The following is a 23466-nucleotide window of genomic DNA, read 5'->3' as shown; positions in this document are numbered from 1 at the left end:
GCGTGGTGAGTTATCGTAATCGAATTGCGCTGTGGTGAAATTTATTTTCAAATCTTCCTTGTTAAGCAAATGAACTCGCGGAATATTCTTTACTTAAATTCTTTATTTAAACCTATAGCATCATTTATCCTTTATTTAGTCATTGAATCACAGCAATTTCGTAGGTAGTTTTCCTTAAACCTGAAGCTCCTCTTCAAATAAGGCATTCAAGCCAATAGGAACAGCGAAGTTAGGCTGAAATAAAATTTAAACAAAACCATTTTTAATTTAAGTTTCAGCACGTAAATCAAGTTTTAAGCGCGTAAATCAAAAGCCATGATATGTCGATTAATTTAGTAAAATGCTTTGTTTATTATATTTTATCACATAAGTTTTAGACGCTTGTTAGTGTGTGATTGTGTGAATATTGGGTTACAGATTTGAGTATGCAGTAAAAATGAACGCGCCACATCTTTGCGCTGCTTAAGGAACATTGTTAAAATCTTATAAAATTAGCTCAAATATACGTAGATAAATAGCGAAAAACATGTATGAAATGGAATTCAACACTTCACTCTGAACGACAAGAAATTAAGTGAAGTACACGAAACTCTAACCTACGTCTACTGCAAACGGTTGACTGCGGCTTATGTTGCACTATTACATTTTCTATTTACATGCTAGTTATTGGCGAGATTTCTGCGAATACAATATATCATGGTACACGAGTGCCATAGTTCTCTGTTTACTGGCACCACAGTGATATGCGGGTCCACTGTGAGGACTCTGTATAAAGTACAACAATTAAGCACAACAGTTAAAATTGCAACATTTAAATATTAGTATCAGTTCTGCACAACTATACGTGATCATATAACATATGTAAAGGTATATTATATAGTTTCAGCTGCCCATCTCCCATGTTTTGCTTATTTCTCAACAGTTCATTTCGTTTGCCTTGCGACTAGCGGTGGTATTGCGACTGCTCTTACGACTAAGGTTACGATACTTGGTATAGAAACTAGTTAGGCTCTTTAGCGGCGACTCGACAAGGCGCCTCACCGCGTCTCGGTGTATACAAAACGCATTGTCGTGTCGCTTGCGCCAATATCAGTTGATGAAGCTCATGTAGTTAGTAAAGAGCACATAGTTCTCCACTAACCGGGCTCTCAGCTCCCGGCGCACCGTAGCCGTAAATTTGTTGGCCAGGCACAGGGCAGTGGTGGTTCCAAAAACCAGATTGTAAAGCAGTACAATCTGGAAGTTTCCCAACCACTCGATGGCCCCAAAGTCGCCTAGCAGGTCAAAGTTTGTGATGCCTGTAAGGGATTAAAATAGGCGGTTAAACATTGTATAATCCTTCAGTAATTTGCTACTGCTTACCTATGATCCTGCTGAGAAGCGGCAACGCCGAAGACAAAACCAGCATGAAGCCACAGTTCAGCATTAGCTGTGGCAGCGAAGTCTGGCGCCGCTTGGGACAAACGTTGCGCATGAAGGGCATGCTGTAGAAGCCCACCACCGAAGTGGCGCCCAGATAGAAGATGAGACACACCTCCAGGCCGGCGCCAAAGGGACCCAGCTTCGAGAGCGATGAGATGCCCAGGGTGAATTGCTAAATAAAGTGAACAAACTCAATAAGCTTTCGTCATACATTGACTGCAGTCAGACCTACCCTTGTGCTTAGTGGCAGCGCCTTAATGCCAATCAGGAGCTCTAGTGTATTCTGTACAACCAGCAGAATGGTGACACCTGTGCAAAAGAGCAGCAGCAGCATGGCCAGCGGGTAGACGAATGTGCGTTGGAAGGTGCTCGATTTGCGCAGCTTGTCTAGTTCCTTGCGCTCGGAGTCCAGTTCTCTCAGTCTATCGTTGAGCTCGCCCACGTCGCTGGCCATCGCTTTGCGCTGGTATAGATGAGGCTGCGAGTGCTGCAGCAGTGGCTGGGGATAGAAGGTGCGTCCACGTCCCAGTCCCAGCCCATTGCCAAGACGACCTCCATTGGCGGCATCCGAGATGCTAACGTTGTGAAGTTCGATGTGCGCTAGCTTCCGCTTCACGCTCGCTTCCTCCATGTAGAAGGCGCTAAACTCCTCGTTGACGTCGCGCAGCAGCATGGGTCGCACCAGCACCTGGTTAACAACGCCAAAGAGGCGCACAAAGCCGTACGGGGTGCAAACTGTAAGAAAAGCAATCGGTTGTCCTGGTTACTACACTTGAACATGTTTTAACATTAAAGTAAAAGATCTAGAACTTATTTCTCGTTGTGTACGAAACGTAAACAAAGGTTTCTATGACATCTCACTCAACTTGGAAGTCATTCTGTTCTGTGCAGTCGAACCAGTCGGTATCTAAACTAAATTTCTATTCTTTACATTTTTAAAATGACAAGCGAAGAGGGTAACGACGATGCCCAACTTAAGGCAACTTTAATGAACTGCAATTTGAACCCCAATGACGCGGATGACTTTGCTGAGTTCGAGGCAACTCTTGCGAAGATCAATACTATACTGCAGAGCAAGGGACCCTGTGAAGATGATTCAAAGGCAGGTGGCGATGCCAAGGAGAAAATCAACTTCGACAAGCTGGACGTGGACAATGTGCGTCTTAAAGTGAAAGAAAATCGCACAGTGATCAATAAGAAGTCCCTGGGTGAAGAGGATGTGAAGGAGGCCAAGGAGATGAACCAGCAGAGTTTCATGCAGCAGGTGGAGAAAGATGCCAATGATCGTGCAGAGGCACGTGCCAAAGCCGAATACGAGGCTGAACTACAGAGAAGGTAATTTTATAATCTTCCTAAAATTATTATATGCATACGGTTTATTTTTTAGTCAGGGAAACGAAGCTTTTCGCAGTCAAAAGTACGAGAAGGCAATTCTACATTACGACAAGGCTATCCTTAAAATCAAAGACAGCGCTATTACATATTGCAATCGCGCCTTGTGCTACATCAAGTGAGTAACAATTTTTAAGTCTATAAACTAGCTAGCTATTCCCATTCTACCTTCCAGGCTACAGAGCTACAAGCGCGCCCTCAAGGACTGCCAGTATGTGCTGGAGAAGCTGCAGGAGACACATCTCCGCGCCTGGCTCTACCAGGCCCATGCCTACAAGGGCTTGAAACAAGACGACAAGTTCGAGGAAAGCGTGGCCAAGGCACGCGAACACAATCCCAAGCAAGTGGCCTACATCGACAAGTACATTAAGCAACTGGAGGCCGAGGTTTAAAGGCACTAGAATTATAGCTTATTTATTTTTGCATTATATACTCACTCAGCATAAGCATGACGCCCAAAAAAGAGACACACGAATAAAGAAACGGCAGGTGAACACTGCCCAAATCTGTGAAGCATGAAAAGCGGAAATTAGAAATGCATTGTGCACCAGAACCGATCCCATTTTGGGGATGGGCTTGTCAGGGGCGCAGAAAGACAATTGACATTGGAATTGATCTCTTCCGCACCCGTGCATTAGCATATACTCACTTAGAAACCAAAAGAATTGAAACTTTTCAATGCCAAAGACTGCGCTTAGGACGGCGGTTAGTACCAGGACAATAACGGCCATCAGCATGAATACTGTGAAGGTTTCGTAGACTCGCGGCAGTATGCCCTTCTTGTGACCCACGAATCCCGTGGATTCCGAGAACAAATAGACGAATGGCAGGAAGATGAACAGTGACAGATTGGAGAACAGAAACACATGGTTCCACAGGCCTGTAAAGAGGAAATTACATGGGTTAGATTGTGTTGCTTAGTAGAAAACGTAGTGTGCAGGGTGAAGCCACCAATAATAATAAAGAATATTGATTATATAGCTTGGTGTTCCCTTTGCTCAGTACTTACCCTGTATGAGTGAACTATTGAGCCACTTTACATAGTAGCTGTTGGGATACAGGAGCAGCACCTCGTTGCTGGCAATGGAAACGGGCAGCAGCATGGCTGCCCCTTCGGCAACGGCCAATGTGAATGTGCACAGCCAGAAGCTATGGGGTTGGGTGGAAAAGGCAAAGAAAACCATTCATTATTGCGAGTGCAATGCAAGTGACGCGGCAATTAGCGGCACAGGTTGTTGACCACTGGATGCCTCACCTTATGCGATAGACCAGCACCTCGTCCTCGTCATTCGAATAGAGATCGTCACGGTCGCGCCGCCTAAAACGTGAGACGACCACATAAGAGCTGAAGTACAGCAAGATGATCAGTAGCAGGAATATCTGAAAATAGCAAGTTAGTAAGCTTTTAGTTTAGTCAGCTGAGTAGTATTTTACTTATAGAGCAACACCTGCATGGTAACATTACCCTCGGGTAATTCCCATTTGCCTGCTTTACTAAAACTAGACAATCTAATTTATTTTACTTTAGAACCTGCAACATTTCGATCGCCCTCCTGATATTGGATAATTACGTAAAGCGCAGAGTAAATTTAGACTCGATGGCATTTGTTGTATTATTTCATTGTGGGTTTCATAGCACATTTCCCCACCTATTCTTGTGTTTAAACAAATGTCAAAAAGTAAACACATCACCTACGCATCTCCTTTGTTTTGTTTTTATAAATATTTGTCATTACCGCCAACTGTGTGCACATTAGCCAGAAACATTTTGGGATCAGTTAATTTGGGAAATCCGCATTAATCTAGCTTAGTGACTATATAACTTGTTGATGCTGATATGTGTACATGATTCAATTTAGTGTCAAAGTCTGGGATTTTTTAAGTCTCAGGGTCTTATCGTCGAAAACATTGCCAGAGTGATTCTAAGATTTGTTTGTATGGTAGACTTGTTCTTAATTTCCGGTTAAATGTATACTTCAAATAATGTGTGTATATACAACTGGTACTCAGGTTTCCCTGACTTGCAACCCTATATGACCATAAACCACTTGGCAATCGATGAATAATTATGACCGCCTATTAGGTCCATAAAGCTACTTTCGTATACGTTCAAAGGTCAGAAAAGAAAGCTTATCAGTGGCCGACGACAAAACCCGAAACATTTGATAAGTACTAGACCGATAGCGGTCATCTAAAACCCATTGAATGTCAGCAGCGTTTGATTATCCCTACTTTTGATTATTAAATCCGAGTAGGTTCGAAATCTGAATCTTCATCAGCGATTTGAAAACATTGGACCCACCATTCGCTGGGTAAATATTTTTGGCACCACAAAATAGATGCCAATCACATGGCACACGTCATATTTTCGCTTTATTTGTGTATGCGAAAAGCGAAAACAAAACAAAACGTGAATGGATACAAAAACTGAAGAGCCTAGGCGCACAAATAAATCATTAAGTGAAGATACTTTTCATGTTCTAGCTAGCTGGCAAAAAAAACTACAAAAAAATAGCAGAGAGAGCTAAAAACAATTAATTTATACTCACGTCCCTGCTTTGTTTTGCTATTCTTTGTTTGTTATTCGAGATATTTTCATTGGTATCTGTGAGATACTCCAAAGCAATACACTCGCACAACGCGAGTTTTAATTAACTTTTAACTTCTTTTTGCGTGCATTTGAACATATTAATTAAATAAAATTTATTTCAATTGCTTGCAGCATTTCGCATTTTGTGACTCGAATCTTTCATCTGGCAATTGGAAATGACCTTCTTTTCAGTCAATATTGGAAGAGTTTTCTCTGGCAGTCAACAAAAAATATGGTCAAATATTAAAAATTAAATATAGAGACGTAAATCGCTTGCTATCAACAGTGTGCGTCGCTTTATTTATAGAACCCAAGTGTAGATCATGAAAAAATGTAGATACACTGAATGGCGAAACTATAAGGTTACAATTAAATATTCATAAGTAAACATTTTGGGCATCTTGATATCGTAGTGTACAAATACTAAAATGATATGTACTTAAATATATCACATTAATAGGACTCAGACCAGCTTGTGCAGTTATGAAACGCAGCTTATTTTCTAGACTGTGACGTGTTAAACTTGAAACACATAGACGACGAATACCAATTGATATGAGAATCGTATAATATGTACGCCAAGCATTCCTGAATGAGTACAATTGAGCCAGCGATCTTCAAGCTTAGTTTAGTGCCTGTGAGCCGGGAAAACGTGCAACTGCGGTGTGCAGCGCCATGTGGCATTTGTCACGCTCCAAGCGATTTGGAGTTGGCCAAACTAAACGATCTGTGCCTCGGAATTAGCTGCACTTGAATCGTAGGCGAACGGCGAGTCAATGACTTGACATGAACTCGTGGGGGAACACAACACGCCCATTAAAATGTGAACGACGACTTGGCCAAAAATAGCAGCTACGCCCAAAATGCAGCCAGAAGCCAGCGAAAACGGCGACACTGTGGCCAAAAGGAGGAGGGAGGATCGCCAGTCGGACGGGTTTTGGCTTGATTTGTAGACAACTTTGCCGGTGAATGGGCTGCGAAATATTTATACATTTTCTATACCCAATAGTTGTAGCGAACAGGGGTATATTGTGCCCATGTGTGCTGGTCCAAATTTATTGATACCTCTTGACTCGAACTAAGGTTTCAGTTACTCAAGTTTCTTCATCAGACTTTCCCCTTATCATTACTTTGGAAATGACTAAGAACATACATATATAAGTGTGGTGTTACACAATACGTTTCTATTTCCCCAAAATTTCTTGCTACTTCACTTGCCATTAGTGTTTTGAGCTTGGGTTTGGCTTTAGGTTCCTGAATTATTTATGAGAGCTTTGGCATGTTTGCATTTCAATATTGACTGGAGTCCCACACATCACGTATGCGGTGGGTTGACCCACATTCTGTGACGAATTATTCAATTTTCGGCAATCCAATGCAGCCAGAACCGCTGACAAAAACCGGTTTCCATTTCCTGGACCAGCCAGAACCAGAACCTGATCCACAGTTCCACAGAACCCCATCCTCAATGAAAGAAATGTGCTGGCATAAAAAGCAACCTACACGTGTATTGTATCTATGCAAGTCTATTGCAGCCCTTTTAAATGTGTCCATTTAACGCCTCGTCTGCGTAGCGTCTGCCATTGTTTAAACAAATTCAACAGCTGGTCACGACTGCAGACACTTTCAGTGTCCCAGACGGTAGCAAATCGTGACCACTAGCCGTGCACTTGAAATCTGGCCTGCAAGTGTGAGTGTGGGCCATTTAACTAAATTTTCACAAAAGGAAATTAATGCCTTGCGCAATATAATAAACATGTGTATTTATACGGTTCAGTTTGTTGTTTACATAAATCACTGGTTTCTGTTATTACACGCCCAAAAATTTCTATAAATAGTAGCTCGAGTGAAACACTTTCACTTGTTGCTTTTGCTTTAGTTGTCTTTCTTTGTTTTTGCCTCAAATGTTTAATTTCGATTTGAATTGCAAGTTCTGCCAGCTGAACTTATGTACTGTATTGGTATTATCGGTTGCTTGGACTACTAGTTACCTTCCAATTTTCAAATAGCAAATAAATATCTAATTATTACCAATAAGCTAATAGGGTTTATGAATGCCCTAGAACCAATAAACTTAAGTGCTACATCTAGTGTAAACAATCAAAATAATAAAATCAAATTTTATTGAAATAAATTAGCAACATGAGGAATATGATTAGGCGAAATAAGTTTGGTCTTATATATTTCATATATTTTTGGCAAGTATCTCGCCGTCGAATCTTCGATTATGTTTACACCTTTTGATTAACAACAGGTGTCCGTCCGTGTGGGCTACTATTCGTGTGTGTCTGCGTGATAATTTTTGCAGCCCAAATAGAAAGTGCAAGAAGAGAGTGGCTGCTATCGCTATCGCCGCCACTTCCTCCCCCGATTGTACATATATACAAAGGCCAAACGCAGGCGCCGAATGTGCTGACTAGTGTAGTCCGAAACCGATAACAGAACCATAAACAAATAAATTTCGGTGGACGGCGGACGTCCACCAACTGATTTCTCTGTTTATCAAACGGCAAGGCTAAGTGTGTGTAATTTCAGAAGTCGCACGCATTTTACACCCCGCCACATGTACAGTTAGAACTACAACAGCAACAACGATCGTAATAACAAAAGGGACAGCTGCGCCCCGAATCGTTGTTGTTGCTTTTGCGTAGTGGGGTGGGTAGTTGGGTGGAAAGGGGATGACGGTAATGAAGAAAAACACTTACAATGTGCTCGCGTACTGTATTGTGGAACAATTGCAGCTTCAGATCCGTGACCTCCTCCTCCTCCTCCTCGTCCATGCCCACGAAAAATGTGGACAATTTATCGCTGGTAGCCAGTTTTTCGATTTTTTTCCTAGATCACGCCTCACTTAAAAATGTAGCATATAGTTTTGAAAGTCGACCGAGTCTGCGAAATTCCTATAGGCAACAGTCCTTCGCAAGACGTTCCAGGGAGGCTAATTTTCTGAATTAAAATCTTTGTGGCGCCTCACTGCCCGATTTCGCACGGTAATTGTGATTAATTTAGTTAACTTTTTGATGCCGCATTGCGTTTTGCCCCGTTTTGCGCTGGTCACTACTTTTCTACAAACATTCGCGCCGATTTGCGACCGAAACGTTAAAAGATTTCTATAGACTGGCGTCAGAGTGACCGCATCTGCTAGTGGTGGGCAATCGACGATAGGTCGATAGCTTTTGATGTAAAAAAATATAAAATGTTAAACGCAAACATAAATAATTAAATCTCTTCTTTGGACTTTAATTTTGGATCTATGAATTATTTGTAATCTACATACATGATACGTCAAGAAAACGGCCGCCCTATAACTATCAATAGGTTAGATAATCTGGTAACGCTTTCCCAATCAGCTGTTACCATACAAAAATGTCCAATTTGCGGCGCCAGGTAAATTAACTAAAAAATCGTAAATATTCTGTTAATATCCCTTGTATTTCAGGTCCTCAGTGCTTTTAAGAAGCTCCATCGTACCCGACAATACGTGTTCCAGGGAGATGCTAATGCTCTGGTGGCAGGACGACTAAAAATCAACGAATCTTTCCTGCAGAATCGCAATGAAAGCAGCGAGGATGAGATTCAGAAGGTTTTACCAGCTTTTAGTAAATGCTTGGCAAGTTTTTTACGATTTTCTGTAATTACAGATGATTAAGCTGGCGCAGGACGTGGATCTAGAGCTGCGCACGAATGTCATCCAAGCCCAGAAAAAGGAGGAAGGTGTTTATGGTCAGTGGGAGATGACGATTACATAAAAGAGCGCTCAAAACGCAAATTTTACTATATTTACAGAACTGAGGATCACGCCAGAGACAACGCGACTCGACAATGTGGTCTTCAATCCTGATGCGATCATCGAAAAACCGCGCAGGCAACGCGGCGACAAAAACACTGAAGGTTGCTGCGGTGGCGCTGCGATGGCGGCCCTCGAAGCCGAGGTCCAGGCTCGCAACAAATAGAACTATGTATATTCAATATTTAGCTGTAGTCAAGATCGTTTTGTTCTAATTAATTATGACGTTTTTCTTTATTTTCTATGATGTTTCTTCTTCGCTTTGTGACTACTCTTAGACTTGGACTTCTTCTGCTTGGATTTTGTACTCTTTTTGCGCTTGTTGCGTTCGTCCGACGATGAGGAGCTGCTAGAGCTATCCTCGGAACTATCTGAAGATGTGGAGTCACTCTCGGATTCCGAAGAACTTTCACTCGAATCTGAACTACTGCTAGCTGCTCGTTTCGATTTCTTGGTTCGCTTCTTGCTCTTCTCCACTGAAAGTTTTCGTTTCTGCTCAGGACTCTTGTTCCGGCTTGAGTGAGTATCCACTCTATGGCTTTCCCGGTCCCTGGAGTGTTGTCTGTAATAAGTTAGATTTATAAGTTTTTTTATACAACCAGATGCTTAACAGTTTTAAAACACATACCTTCGATCTGGCGATCTTTTTCGATTCCTGAAAGTTTCTCTATACGAACCACCACCGTCTTCGATACGTCTTCTATCTTGAGGGGAATTGAATCGCTTGCTTTCATTGCGATCTCTGTTTTGAGGTGGTCTTTTATCGGTCCGATCTCTAGATCTAGAACGCCTTCTTTCGTTTTGTTCTCTTGCCCTAGAGCGTCTTCTTTCCTTTCGATCTCTCGACCTAGAACGTTCTCTTTCTAATTGGTCTCTAGGCCTAGAACGCCTTCTCTCTTCTCGATCCCTTGACTTAGAATGCCTTCTGTGTGTTGTATCCCGAGACCTTGATGATCTCTCGTTGCGATTCCTTTCCCGATCCGAGTACTCCCTGACTGACCCATTTTGCCAATTTCTCGATCTAGAGCGATTTTGTTCTTGTTTTTCCCTCGATCTGGAGCGTCCTCGCACATTCTTTCGATCATCTCGCTCGCTTTGCTCCTGGTGACGCTGTTCCCTCGCTTTCCTTCGCTCTGCAGAACTCATCCTGTGTCGAGGATCCTCAGCCCTCTTATCCTCTTTATGGTCTTCCCTTCTGGACCGCCCATTGTTGGGTTTCCTGCGATCTTTGTTGTCTCGCAAATTGTCAAAGTCCAGTTTGCCATAGTCGCCCACAACACCACGTCCTTTGCCCCGCCAGGTTACCTTGGACACGGACTGGGAGAAGTCCACGTGGATGCGTCTATCGTCGATTAGCACGTTATCCATTTTGAAATAGGCGGCCTCACAAGATTTTTGTTCCTCGAACTCCACAAAAGCATATTGAAGGGAATCTCCTGTTTTGCGGTCGCGAATCACCTCGCATCCTTTAAGCACGCCGAAGCTACTAAAAATGATCTCCAGATCATCGTCGGTTGTAACAGGATTGAGTTTGCACACGAACAAAACATTTTCTGGTGGAGCCATGTCTGCATCAGGTAGATCACCGACAATCTCAAGGATTGTGGCTCGAGCTTTGGCCTCTCGTTCCGCCAGCATCTCCTGCAGCTCCTCCGCGGTCATGCCATCCGTGTCATCGATATCCTCGTCGGCAGCGATGCGTCCGTTTATCAGGCGCTCCGCACTGGGCGAAGGCGAGCGACTAGGAGCTTGAAGGCCTCGGGGATTGGGAAACGGATCCTCCAGCACAACAGTGTGCGTTATGCGAATATCCTGGTAAGGACGGAAGCTGTCGTCTACAATGGCGTCGTTTAGCTTGCGCAGCACCTCGTGACCTTCCACCACTTCACCGATAACGCAGTGGTTGCCGTCCAGCGATGTTAGGTTCTCACCCAGCGTGAGGAAGAACTGAGATCCCACCAGATTCTTGCCTGCACTGACCAGCGACAGCATTCCGGCACTGGAGTGGTTAATCTTGGGCAGGAACTCCGCTTCGCAAAAGCGCTTTTGCGGACCCTCCACCACGCCCCAAATAGAGGATCCGCCGTCTCCAGCTCCACTAGGATCGCCGGTTTGGGCAATGAATCCCTGCTGCACCGTGTGAAAAAGATTGAAGTTGTAGTACTTCAGCTTGCACAACTTAAGAAAGTTTAAGCAGGCGACTGGGCGCTCGCTGATGAACAGGTCGACGGTCAGGTCACCCATCGTGGTTTCTATAACCACCGACATAATGCGAATTCACAGATACCGGCAAAAATCAAGGGATAAACAAGCACAATACGAAATAAATGGGCTTTAGAGATGGCACCAATGCGATTACTAGAGATGAGAAGAATTACACCATGTATCGGAAAAAAATAATATATATTCTGAACTACAGACAATAACAATAACAACAATAACGAAAATACATATTGGAAAAATGAAGTGCATATACGGGAGTATTAACATACGATATTTAATAGTTCATTCGATATTTGAACACCGATTTAATATTTTTGAAGAAGCAGATAACTAGTCGTCGCCATTTTCGATTGCCATTCGATAATTGTGTGTGTATCAGTGAGTCTTGACAGGAAATTTTCACACGTTTCGAGACGGGAAGAAAAAATATAGAAAATTTCATTTCAATCTTAAAAAGCAACCAAGTTCTAGTTAGGCAATTGACCAGTGATCTATAACATAACAAAATGCCCCAGGCAGGAAAGAAAATCGCGGAATTGCGCGTGTGCGATCTAAAAAGTGAGCTGGAGAAACGCGAATTGGAGACGGTCGGTCCAAAGGCGGTGCTTATCGAACGCCTAGAAAAAGTAAGTCCACACATATGAATGCAGTTTATATCACGGTTTAGTGCCACTAGTGACAGAGATAGTGATACAATTGCTGGGGATGTATGTATGAATGTGTGTAAGCAACGCCTGTGTTTCTTTTTTTTTTTTTTAAGTCACTGAAAGCGGAAGGGCTTGACCCGGCCACCCACTTGATTGTGCCGGGCGTGAAGGCCAAGAAGCCGATCGCCATGCCCATGAAGGATCCCCAGTCGGAGGTGATGATCAAGGAGGAGCCCATCGATGCCGATGAGGAGGAGGTGGAGCAGCATGATGATTATGAGAACGGCAACGACTTCTCGCGTCATGCCGACGACGATGGGCACGAGATTGACCAGGTGGGCGATGTAGACGACGAGTGTGTGATCCTCGATGACGACGATGAAGAGGAGGAGGATCAGGATCAGGAGTATGACGATGAGCACCAGAACGGCGATGGCGATGCCGAGGGGGAAGCTCGGGACGATGGAGCCGAGAACAATGGCGACGACGCGGCTATCAATGATATCCATGGTGAGGAGGAGAACACCGGTGACACCGGAAATATGGACAATGACGAGTCGATCAATCTGACCATTGGGGAGGACGAGCAAAAGCTGCTGCACGATGAGGTGATTCCAACTATCCGGACTTCAATTGTTGCATTCTAATTCAATTTGCTTTATCTTCAGGCTCCTGACGACAAATCTATTAAGTCTGGTATGTTCACAGAGCGGCAAACCCGTATATACGATATCATGTGTTTTTTATTCATCCAATTGATTTAGAAATTCCAGTTTCACAATCAATGTGTCTTTGTTTTCCAAATGCGCATAAATTTACATTTTGGTTCTTGTTTACGTCTGTGAATTTTATAAACAAGATCACTCTGAAGTAAATAAAGTTTATAGTCTAATAAAAGGTATATTGATTCACAGTGAAACCGGCCAATAAATCCGAAAAGTCTAACTCGAAGGATGCCGACAAGAAGAATGACGAAGGAGTTCGCTCCAAGAAAAGGGATGAGAAATCATGTGACAAGAAGGACTCTAGGTAGGGTTTACAAACGTTTCTGTGATAATATTTCTGCTAATAATTTTATACTTTATTTCTTTTCGTTCCGCCACGTGGATTTTCACAATTTATTATGGAATATAGTGATCAAAAGTCCTCTGGAAAGTCGTCGAATCAAAAGGACGATAAAGGTAAATTAAGTTACAGTTTTAGCATGAATAAGAATGGTGTGTTCGGAAGGTCTTGCGTTGGGAATGATCAGACCAAGCATGAACCCAGTTGAGGTCGAAAAAATTGACTAAACCATTGAGGAACATGTATCAAAGACCGTGCAAGAGAGTGTGAATTTGGTTGGGACACGGACATGGGACGCATACCAACAAGGATGCGAAATTACGGCACAGGAGCGGCGATGCATCTTTAAAACCATCAATCTGAGTTAATCTTAAAGTGTTTGTTCCAGTTCACTTCAACGGAAACTTCATTCTAATCAAACACACATCTTAATGTTCTCCAAGGAGTTTTTTAACATTGGTCATCAATGGGCGTACGCGCAAATACTCGGTTGAGGGGTTAAAAAAAATATAGAATCGGGCTGTCGCAAGTATCTGCAGAGTAAATGGATGGAACCTTTCCTTTACTGCAGCTGGGAAGTGCGGATATTTCTTATTCTTCTCGGCAGATAACTACTGGATTGGGATTACATCACTTACTACGATCCTGACTCGGAAATGCTGACTTCACCTTTGGATGGCGATCGAAACAGACACAGACACAGACTGCGATGAAAACAGTCAGCTCTGGATATGCTGCTCTATACTCTGGACCCTTTCAGCAAAAAGCGAGCATGCTGCTGCGATTGATATTCATCAGCAAACCCAATCAAATTCATACTCTCTTAGCTCCGTTAGGTGAAGTTTGTCGGTAATCTTACGATTGTGCTCTAAACTCCAACATCTGCAGCAGCTACAAAATGTGTGCGTTCACAAAATGCTTCCCTTAAAAAACGTATCATAAACAAAAACAGTTAACCAGTTAAGCCCACTCAAAGCTCTGACCATATCTCTCTTCCAATATTATTATTTACATGGAACTTGCAGAGAAATCGACAGCAGCACCTGGTGCCACATCCTCCACTGCATCGAGTGCCGCTGGCAGTAAATCGGGATCCGGTTCAAGTGCTGGCAATGGTACCGGGGCCAACAAGCAGGCGACGCTGTCGCGTAATCTCTGGGTTTCTGGGCTGTCTACTTTGACCCGTGCCAGCGACCTTAAGGCAATCTTCTCCAAGTTTGGCAAGGTGATTGGGGCCAAGGTGGTCACTAATACGCGTACTCCGGGCACTCGCTGCTACGGATACGTAACCATGTCCTCCTCGGCGGACGCTTCGCGGTGCATCGAAAATCTGCACCGCACCGAGTTGCATGGACGCATCATTTCGGTGGAGCGTACCAAGAACGAGATTGGCGGCAGCCTCAATTCCAAGGAGAGCAAGGGCAAGACTCCGGGCGACGCTGGAAACAAGAAGAAGGAAGACGACAGTGGCAAAAAATCCGGTAGCGGCAAGGGCTCTAGCTCCAACGGTGGTGACGACAAGAAGGGCGGCGATGGAAACGGTGACAACAAGTCCGTTGGCGGCGATTCAAAGCGTGATGGCAAGGAGAGCAACAGGGACCGCAGCCGTCGCATCGATGATCGGGGCAAATCGTCAGCTAGCCAGGATAGACCGCGCCACGATCGCGAGCGATCTGGCAAGGGTAGTCAGGACCATCGTTCCGGGCGCAATCCGCGCGACGTCGACCGTGAGATTCAGCAGCGCCAGAGGGAGCGCGAGCGACGTCAACGGGAGATGCTGTCCTACCAGAAGATACGTGAGGAGCGCGAGCGCCAGCGCCTTCGGGAGAGAGAGCGTGAGCTGCGTGAGGAGGAGCGTCGCCGTCGGGAGGCCCGTGAGCGCCAGCGCATCGAAGAGGAGCGTCTGCAGGAAGAGCGGCGCAAGCTCGCCGTGGAACGGGAACGGCTTGAGCGGGAGAAGGCCGAGCTTTTGCGGATGGAGCGCGAGCGTCAGAAGCTGGAGCGAGAAAAAATCGAGCTGGAGCGCCTCGAGCTGAAGCGACAACAGATGAAGTATGCTAAAAAAAAAAAACCAAAACAGACCGTAATGCGTTGCACTCGTGCCAACGCAGAGGCGACAACACAGATATACCAATATATTTATTTTATACTCTCTCGGAGAGCATTTGTCCTTGTGATTAGCGTGTTAAGTTGCAGCCTCCACGTTGTTTCTTCAACTCAAATTGCTTTTAAGCGGAACGTTGATAGGCAAATGCATCCTAGTCTAAAGTCTGAGTCTGATACCCCCACTTCCCTCCAGAACTGCCCTTGCTAGCATTACTAACTCAACTCTTCTATTTCTTCCATCTCTCTTCCTCTCAATCTTGTCGATTCACACAAACAGGATCATGGAGTCCCGCGATGATCCCAGCAAGCGCGGGGTAAGCAAGCGCGCCGACGACCGTTATGGAGACGTTACTGATCGTAAGCGTACAGCTATATTTGATGCTCCACCACCACCGAGATTCGACACGAATCTAGTCAGCTCCCGCAGGTAAGATTCCTCCACAAACAATAGCGTGCGAGCTACAATTATGTCTTTGCAGCACCTATGACAAAAAACACGATGACTACGGATCCTCTTCGACCACCAAGCGTGTGCTGGATGACTACTCTAGTTCCAACAAGCGTCTGGATTACTCCAGCAAGCGTAACGACTACAGCACCTCTTCTGGATCTAAGCGTGGTGCTGTCGACGATTATGCCGCCGTGCCCACCAAGCGCTCCAACGATTATAGTGCCTCCTCCTCCAGCAAGCGTGACGACTATAAGCGCGATGAAGTGCGTCATTTGCCACTTTCAGGAACTGCCGGCGGTGGCTCAAGCAGCTCGTACCTGCACAAGAACAACACAGGCGGTGGCGGAGTCGGATCCTATGTACACAAGAACAACACCAGCGGCACGGGCGGTCGCTACAACGATACCGATCGCAGCAACACATCAAGCTACAGACGCGATGACACCCACAGCCTGTACATGTTTATAAAACCAAATTAAACGAGCGACGATGGGTTCTAACTATTCTTATTTTTGATTATAGGGGCAACAAGCGTTATGACAACTCCAGCGGCGGCGGTGGTGCCTACGGTACCAGCTCAAACACCGTTAACATCTGGGCCCCATCATCCGGCGGAAGCAGCTCTCACCTAGGCAGCGGTGGCGGAGGCAACCAAATTAAGTCATACGGCAACAACGGCCTTTCTTCGAATATGCACAGCACCAATTCGTGGCAGAAGTCTACTCCCGTTGACGACAACGGTTGGCGCCAAGTGCCCGGACGCTTCGATCGCGGCTACAACGAACGTTCGACTGGCTATCAAGGACCAAGTAGTGGCGGAGGAGCCGGCGGCATGTACGGTGCGAGCCGACCTGCCCAGGATCGCTATAGCGGACCGGTGTCGCGCTACTAGGGAACGTGCATTTTAAATGAGGCAATTCGAATTACGAAACATGCAACCCCGCATCCAACACACCCCGCCTGAATGACTTTTCCAGCAGCGCCCAGGAGCGCTGCTTTTACTTTAGTGCACTTTAGTTGTAGTTTTAACTCTTAAAATTACATTTGAAAACCAATAAATGTATTATCAAACTATATGGAAAATATGCACACAATTTTAGTACAGCTCTAGGATTTATTGAACCTACAACGGCGGGTAATCGCCTTCGTAGGAGGATATTAGTGGCGTGGTCGTGTCCACCAGCACCAGAACGCTGTGAGCCAAAGGATAAACATCGTGCACCTGGACGTAGTAACCTCGGTCGCACTGCTCCTTGGAGGAGAAGAGACTGCAGAAGATGCAGGTAAAAATACCACAATAAAATCTCAATTGCAAAATGAAGACTTACGCCAATATATCCACTGGTTCCAGTATCAGCTCCGATTTGTAGACCGAGGCCAGAAAGTTTGTAAACGCTGCTGTGTTGTTTCCCAGTTCCAATTCCGTGTTGGGTGTGCAGATCTCCAGCCCCAGTCCGCAGTTGGTCGAACCAATACCCGGCAGGCCATTACGAGTGCCCCAAACGGTGATGATATTGTCTTCCGAGGCGACAATGGTGCACTGGTCGCTGCAGTTCGCCTTCTAAAGGCGTCGGTTTATAGGGAATTTCTCAACTCACACAGAAGAATACAAACCACAATATACCGCGACTTGACGGAATCCACCATGGTGGGGTGATCCACCGAGTTGCAGTGCCCGATTCCCCGCTGACCCTCCGCATTTCTACCCATGGTATAAACATAGCCGCCCTCTACCAGGAACACCGAATGGGTGGACGAGAAGCACGCCTGGGTCACCTTGTGAGGCAGTTGGACTTTTTTCTGCGGAGTAGGATTATAAGGTATTAAGGGGTAATTCAAGATTGTGCACCTACAAAGGCTGTGATCTTCGATGGACGTTGAAAACCCAGTTTATTGTAGTCATTGCTGCCACAGACGTGCAATTCTCCGTTGGCGAATAGCACAGCTGAAGTATCGGGACCGCAGTAGATCTTTGATGGCTTCGTCTTCACATGCGATAGCAGAATCTTTTGAGGGAACTTCCTGGTGGGAGAATTGTCAGTTTAGAGAAGTGGTGATAAAGAATCTTAAGCTCCTTGAACCCACTGTTGCTGCTGATAATTTCCAAGACCAAGGGCTCCGCATGTACTGGTGCCCCACACGTAGACCGCTCCCTCTCGACTCAAGGCCAGCACGTGGTGGAGTCCAGCGGCCACCTGCTCCACCCGGACATCCGCCAATCGGGCGACCAGCTTGGGGCTGTGGTAGTTGCGTTGCTCGTCCTGCCCCAATGCCAGATGGGCATTGCTACCGCAGCTTAGCAGACTGCCCGCCTGGGTGACCAGGATGGTAAAGCCATCGCCGGCGCAAGCGCTCACCACATGGTAGTTGCGCACGCTCTCCATGCGACTTGGGTAGTGCTTCCAGGCCTCCAGTGCGGTGAGACCCAGCTGGCCGTGGGTGCCCTCACCCCAGGCGTATGCCGATCCGTCCACGTTGACCACCACGAAGTGGGAATCCGACATCGCTACGCCGACGATGACGGCCTTCGGCGGCAGTTGGATGGGCGCCATGCTGAAGCAGGTGCCGAAGGCCTTCAGCTGGTATAGCACGGATCTGCAGGGTGGCTTCTGGATTAGATCAACGGAGGGGATGTGGACTAACCCATTACCGTTTCTCAAGGATCTCGTGCGGCGCCGCTGTCTCCGCACTCATTAATTGCTTCGTCTCCGTCTGGGCGGTGGGTAATTCCAGCTCCATGGAGACATTGCTGTAGGCGGTGGCAGGATCGGGAGCAGTCAATTGGTTGCCACCGCTATCTCCCACATCATCCTCGTAGGAGTAACTGCGAGGTCAGGATAGGTCAAGAGTTGGTGGTTAGAGAACTCAAGCATACCCTTTATTCTTTCCCAGGCTGCGAAATATCAGCGGAATCCAGTAGACCAAAACCTCCGAAGCGGTAGGCCGTCGAGGTGCCTCCACTTGGAGCAGGTTGGACATTAGACTGCGAAGTCCCGAGGTGTAACCCGATGGCACGGGCGTATAGTTCCCTGCCATAATCTTGGTGACTAGTTCCGATAGATTGGAGGCAGCAAAGGTCTTCTTTAGGCAGCACATCTCGCCGAGAATGCAGCCCAGAGCCCAAATGTCACTCTTGTTGTCGTACTCCTTACCCTCACACTGGAAACCAGTACAGCATTAGGATATGGTGGCCTATTTCGAGCCATTGAACAATTTACCATCTCCGGACTGAAGTAGTAGGGTGTGCCCAAAACGGTCTGGGCATGTATCTTGGTGTTCATTATTTTGGATATGCCGAAATCTCCGATTTTCACTATACCCCGCCTGTTCAGGAATACATTCGCGGTCTTCAAATCACTGAATGCAAAACGAATATTGTAATCAAATTTCCTCTAGAATATATGTACAAAGATGATGGCGTTACCGATGCAGGATGTTCTCCGAGTGCATGTAGTTAATGGCACTGGAGATCTGCTCGAATACGGCTATAATGTAGCGTTCAGGAAAATGCAGTTTTCCCTGCCGCTCGGCGATGATGTGGGCCAGTGTCCCTCCATCGGCGTACTCCATCTCGATGAGCAGAGTGTTGTCCTTGATGAAGCTTCCGAGGTAGCTCACAATATTCGGATGATGTAATTTCGAGAAGACATCAACCTCGTTCATGGCCAGATCCCGACCAGGCGGGGTCAACTCACTCAGGTTGATTTGCTTGAAGACGATCTGGTGCCCGTCGGACTTGCGTCGGTACAGGATGGCGATGCCAAAGGATCCCTGGCCCACCACCCGCACCTTTTCGTAGTTGGCCAATTCAGGTCCTGCCACTCCCACTGCCGCCTCCCGTGGAACACTCAACTGCAGGAGGCTCTCCTGTCGGTTGGGCACAAGTGCCTTACTGCTCGACATAGCCTCCGCCAAGGAGGTACTCGCCGCTCCGGTGGTGCCGTCCGTAATGGTAAACACCGTGGGCAGGACCCTGGTGCAAGTCGATTGCTTGCGCTGAGGAGCCTGACCCAAGGGTAACTGCAGCGAACTGGTGGTCAGTGTGGTGGCGTCCGTAATGCGGCCGTTGAAAATGGGCAGGGAGCTCGCCTTGGCTCGGAACTTCTTCATCTCCTTCGAGCGGACACAGCCTGTGCCTTGGCTGTCCAAAATCGAATCGTATCCTGTCTATTGTATAATTATCCTTTGGCATGTCCCAGCCATAGTTGTGGTCACAATGGTTGCTAGGTAAAGTGGGTGACACGACGTCTGGGTGGGTGGGCCTGAGCTCGCGTTATCAGTGGGCTCGCTAATTGGACAGCCCGGAACATGGGGATACTATCATAAGCAATTGGAGCGGAAAGGGGACAATATTTGCAGGGCCACGATTCCGAATAATCGATGTTAATTTCTTAGTTTGCAGTGGTTTGAGAAAATCAAAATGATCAAATCGCTTTAGTGATTGTCTTATACAGAATTAAACATCAAAAGAACAAAGGCGTTATGTTGACTGATTTATTGTTAACATATGTATGTATTTCAAGTTTTTAAGGACGCCGAGCTTATAGAAAATCTAGCGGCGTTCCAATCGTTGCTTTGGTTGTCCTTCATTCATCCAATATTTTTCTGAAAGGGATTACTACCCGTAGCTAAAAAATTAAATTTTTAGATTTAGAATTAAATTCAAAGAAAACAAGAGATATTGCTATTTTCGAGTTCCCGCCGTTAAGATACAGGTTACTAAGCTAATGAAAGTGCTAACGAGAAATTTCAACATATTTTTATACCCGTTACTCGTAGAGTAAAAGGGTATACTAGATTCGTTGAAAAGTATGTAACAGGCAGAAGGAAGCGTTTCCGACCATATAAAGTATATATATTCTTGATCAGGATCAATAGCCGAGTCGATTTGGCCATGTCCGTCTGTCCGTCCGTCTGTCCGTCTGTCCGTCTGTCCGTCTGTCCGTATGAACGTCGAGATCTCAGGAAGTACAAAAGCTAGAAAGTTGAGATTAAGTATACAGACTCCAGGGACATAGACGCAGCGCAAGTTTGTCGAATCATGCTGCCACGCCCACTCTAACGCCCACAAACCGCCCAAAACTGCCACGCCCACACTTTTGAAAAATGTTTTAATATTTTTTCATTTTTGTATTGGTGTTGTAAATTTGTATCGATTTGTCAAAAAACTTTTTGCCACGCCCACTCTAACGCCCACAAACCGCCTAAAGCTGCCACGCCCACACTTTTGAAAAATGTTTTGATATTTTTTCATTTTTGTATTAGTCTTGTAAATTTCTATCGATTTGCCAAAACACTTTTTGCCACGCCCACTCTAACGCCCACAAACCGCCAAAAACTGTCAGTGTTGAAGACCTCCTTCGCACTTCCACTAGCTGAGTAACGGGTATCAGATAGTCGGGGAACTCGACTATAGCGTTCTCTCTTGTTATGATTGAATTATTATATATGAATATATGATTGAACAAAATTGTAAATTGCTTAAAAACGCATCAAGATAAAATTAAAATAACGCTTACCAACATTCAATGGCTGAGGATTGAATATGACAGAGCACAGCAGTTGATTTATAGTCAGCAGAAGGACGACTCCGAAGATGAGAACTTTTGCCACGACCATTCTGAGCGATGTATAGAATCTTATTATTGGTGCCTTGAAATACAAGGTGTTTATAATTCATATTTTTATACCCGTTACTCGTAGAGTAAAAGGGTATACTAGATTCGTTGAAAAGTATGTAACAGGCAGAAGGAAACGTTTCCGACCATATAAAATATATATATTCTTGATCAGGATCAAAAGCCGAGTCGATTTGGCCATGTCCGTCTGTCTCTCTGTCTGTCCGTCCGTATGAACGCTGAGATCTCAGGAACTACAAAAGCTAGAAAGTTGTGACTAAGCATACAGACTCCAGAGACATAGACGCAGCCCAAGTTCGTCGATTCATGTTTCCACGCCCACTCTAACGCCCACAAACCGCCAAAACTGTCAGTGTTGAAGACTCTCCTTTGCACTTTCACTAGCTGAGTAACGGGTATCAGATAGTCGGGGAACTCGACTATAACGTTCTCTCTTGTTAGTTATAAAAATTCGCTGATAGTGTCGCGATAAAGAAGAGGTCAAATAGGAGAGTCGCAAAGTGATAATATTATATTATGTGAAGAACCCATGATTCCCTAATGGCACATAGACGTGATTTCTTTTCTTACGAGTATAAATGTATTTATATTTAGCATTAGATTATAGTTATTGGAATCGAGACAATATGCATGTATAATCGACCGTTATGTATTTGCTGGAATATGCTAAAATATTTATGCTATCTTCTCTTGGACTAAGTGTACCTTAAAATGCACAATCTGAACGCGTCACACACACTTCTATCAGGAATGCAATGCAGACAGCCGCCCAGTTCCTCAACTGGTTTGCATCTAAGAGGTGGACCGTTCGCGAACTTGGCCACAATGCTACAACGCTCAATAGCTTTGGACAACTTGTACAGGTTCTGCGGTTTGCGGTTGCGATCGCATCGTAATCCATCGATGAGTATTTAGCAGGTGCAGCGATTCTCGCCGGATAGGCTGCCCAGACTGAAGGTTCCTAGGCCATTGGAGCCGGGTGATTTCTTGTCTTTGCTCTCGTCATTATCAAAGTTATCCCCCTGTGAGAAAAATTAGGTATTCGCATGGGTTCACTTCATATGGGCATCTAAAGCATCTTACCCGCCGCTCCCTTTGCTCGCGGATTTTACGGGCCAACGACAGGAAGGCATCCTCGATATTGATGTTGGACTTGCAAGACACCTCAAAAAAGGGCATATCAAAGTTTTCGGCAATCTGGGGAGTATATGTTGTTGTTATTAATGTTGATTACTGATGCACTCACTCACCTTTTCGCCCCTTTCCTTGTCAACCATGCGCTGGGTGGCGGAGCACTCGCATTTGTTGCCAGCCAGCACCTTAACCACATCCGGGGAGGCATTCTCCTGGATGTTGCGCAACCAGTAGGACAGGTTGTTGTAGCTCTCCAGGTTGGTCACGTCGTACATGAGGAGGATGCCCATGGCGCCTCGATAGTACGCCGTGGTCAATGTCCGGAATCTCTCCTGGCCTGCCGTGTCCCAGATTTGCAGCTTTATGGGCACTCCATCGAGGTTAATCAGCTTTTGCTTAAAGTCTATGCCTGGTGGAAGATAAAATGGGATGATAGTTGCTTCTTGCACAACAAAGGGGGATTACAGCCGTGGTAGAAATAATAGCTTTTAAAACTAATAGAAAACTCTAATATTTAAAAATTCTAATGTATTGGAAACTATTTAACCATTCAAAATTAATAGGCGTTCGCTTTCCAAAAAAGTAACTATTTTATAAATAGTGATTCGACATTAAATTTTTCAAATGAAATTTGAAAATATTATTTCGGGGGCTGCTGTGACCACATTGGGAGCACTCACCTATCGTAGAGATGTATGTGTCGTAGTATTTTTCATCGCAATATCTGTGGACGATGCAGGTCTTGCCCACATTGGAGTCGCCCAGCACCAGAACCTTATAGGTGGCCACAAAGTCCAGTGCCATATTCAAGGAGCTGGCGGAGTTTTCGTTAGGAATTGTAATATTAACTGCGGAGGTTTTCGGTTACAGATGGGCTGGCGTTGTTGTTATTGGTAGTTGGGTGGTGCAAGTGGTGGTGGTGGTGGTTCGGTTTTGGCTACGAGGGGTAGTAGCGGGCTGCAGCTTGTGCTTGTTTATGTATCCGCTGGCCTGGCTTGTTTGTTGCTGCT

General features: G+C 45.4%; 7 protein-coding genes across 11 annotated transcripts; 3 read left to right on the top strand and 4 right to left on the bottom strand.

Moving 5' to 3' along the window:
* Nucleotides 1-323: 323 nt before the first annotated feature.
* LOC6538659 (protein Lilipod) lies at nucleotides 324-8522 on the bottom strand. Its single transcript, XM_002099143.4, has 8 exons — nucleotides 8110-8522; nucleotides 4070-4194; nucleotides 3824-3963; nucleotides 3464-3694; nucleotides 3252-3320; nucleotides 1655-2157; nucleotides 1363-1594; nucleotides 324-1298 (listed from the first exon to the last, which is right to left on the bottom strand). The coding sequence occupies exons 1-8, from the start codon at nucleotides 8182-8184 to the stop codon at nucleotides 1090-1092; spliced, it is 1584 nt and encodes a 527-aa protein (XP_002099179.1). The 5' UTR covers nucleotides 8185-8522; the 3' UTR covers nucleotides 324-1089.
* On the top strand, nucleotides 2299-3208 carry LOC6538660 (tetratricopeptide repeat protein 12). Its single transcript, XM_002099144.4, has 3 exons — nucleotides 2299-2757; nucleotides 2810-2932; nucleotides 2990-3208. The coding sequence occupies exons 1-3, from the start codon at nucleotides 2363-2365 to the stop codon at nucleotides 3204-3206; spliced, it is 735 nt and encodes a 244-aa protein (XP_002099180.1). The 5' UTR covers nucleotides 2299-2362; the 3' UTR covers nucleotides 3207-3208.
* Nucleotides 8523-8630: 108 nt separating the features above from the next.
* Nucleotides 8631-9611, top strand: LOC6538658 (complex III assembly factor LYRM7). Of its 2 annotated transcripts, XM_039376412.1 has the most exons (5): nucleotides 8631-8791; nucleotides 8844-8987; nucleotides 9046-9127; nucleotides 9191-9363; nucleotides 9470-9611. In XM_039376412.1, the coding sequence occupies exons 1-4, from the start codon at nucleotides 8771-8773 to the stop codon at nucleotides 9355-9357; spliced, it is 414 nt and encodes a 137-aa protein (XP_039232346.1). In that variant the 5' UTR covers nucleotides 8631-8770; the 3' UTR covers nucleotides 9358-9363; nucleotides 9470-9611. The 2 variants fall into 2 exon arrangements, with proteins under 2 accessions (XP_039232346.1, XP_002099178.1); XM_002099142.3 differs by lacking the exon at nucleotides 9470-9611 and having other exon boundaries at nucleotides 9191-9428.
* Nucleotides 9396-11552, bottom strand: LOC6538657 (peptidyl-prolyl cis-trans isomerase sig-7). The gene is made up of 2 exons (XM_002099141.3): nucleotides 9820-11552; nucleotides 9396-9753 (listed from the first exon to the last, which is right to left on the bottom strand). Exons 1-2 carry the CDS (start codon nucleotides 11457-11459, stop codon nucleotides 9426-9428), a joined length of 1968 nt encoding a protein of 655 aa, XP_002099177.1. The 5' UTR covers nucleotides 11460-11552; the 3' UTR covers nucleotides 9396-9425.
* A 211-nt stretch (nucleotides 11553-11763) lies between these two features.
* On the top strand, nucleotides 11764-16757 carry LOC6538656 (SAFB-like transcription modulator). 2 transcript variants are annotated; one of them, XM_002099140.4, is made up of 9 exons: nucleotides 11764-12040; nucleotides 12175-12669; nucleotides 12730-12757; nucleotides 12976-13090; nucleotides 13196-13242; nucleotides 14152-15178; nucleotides 15510-15659; nucleotides 15712-16137; nucleotides 16206-16757. In XM_002099140.4, the coding sequence occupies exons 1-9, from the start codon at nucleotides 11921-11923 to the stop codon at nucleotides 16573-16575; spliced, it is 2778 nt and encodes a 925-aa protein (XP_002099176.1). In that variant the 5' UTR covers nucleotides 11764-11920; the 3' UTR covers nucleotides 16576-16757. The 2 variants fall into 2 exon arrangements, 1 of the variants encoding a protein (XP_002099176.1); XR_005561728.1 differs by lacking the exons at nucleotides 14152-15178; nucleotides 16206-16757 and having other exon boundaries at nucleotides 11765-12040; nucleotides 15712-15823.
* Nucleotides 16722-21470, bottom strand: LOC6538655 (serine/threonine-protein kinase Nek8). Of its 3 annotated transcripts, XM_039376410.1 has the most exons (10): nucleotides 21203-21466; nucleotides 19108-20311; nucleotides 18902-19040; nucleotides 18559-18842; nucleotides 18334-18507; nucleotides 17769-18278; nucleotides 17537-17705; nucleotides 17298-17483; nucleotides 17012-17244; nucleotides 16722-16951 (listed from the first exon to the last, which is right to left on the bottom strand). In XM_039376410.1, exons 2-10 carry the CDS (start codon nucleotides 19791-19793, stop codon nucleotides 16807-16809), a joined length of 2526 nt encoding a protein of 841 aa, XP_039232344.1. In that variant the 5' UTR covers nucleotides 19794-20311; nucleotides 21203-21466; the 3' UTR covers nucleotides 16722-16806. The 3 variants fall into 3 exon arrangements, with proteins under 3 accessions (XP_039232344.1, XP_002099175.1, XP_039232345.1); XM_002099139.4 differs by lacking the exon at nucleotides 21203-21466 and having other exon boundaries at nucleotides 19108-20454; XM_039376411.1 differs by lacking the exons at nucleotides 16722-16951; nucleotides 17012-17244 and having other exon boundaries at nucleotides 17401-17705; nucleotides 21203-21470.
* A 409-nt stretch (nucleotides 21471-21879) lies between these two features.
* LOC6538654 (ras-related protein Rab-13) lies at nucleotides 21880-23437 on the bottom strand. Its single transcript, XM_002099138.3, has 4 exons — nucleotides 23137-23437; nucleotides 22573-22865; nucleotides 22406-22519; nucleotides 21880-22344 (listed from the first exon to the last, which is right to left on the bottom strand). Exons 1-4 carry the CDS (start codon nucleotides 23258-23260, stop codon nucleotides 22234-22236), a joined length of 642 nt encoding a protein of 213 aa, XP_002099174.1. The 5' UTR covers nucleotides 23261-23437; the 3' UTR covers nucleotides 21880-22233.
* Between the last annotated feature and the right edge of the window lie 29 nt (nucleotides 23438-23466).

Source organism: Drosophila yakuba, chromosome 3R (assembly GCF_016746365.2).
Source record: "Drosophila yakuba strain Tai18E2 chromosome 3R, Prin_Dyak_Tai18E2_2.1, whole genome shotgun sequence".
Classification (NCBI taxonomy): domain Eukaryota; kingdom Metazoa; phylum Arthropoda; class Insecta; order Diptera; family Drosophilidae; genus Drosophila; species Drosophila yakuba.
This window is presented reverse-complemented; position numbering and strand designations above follow the sequence as displayed.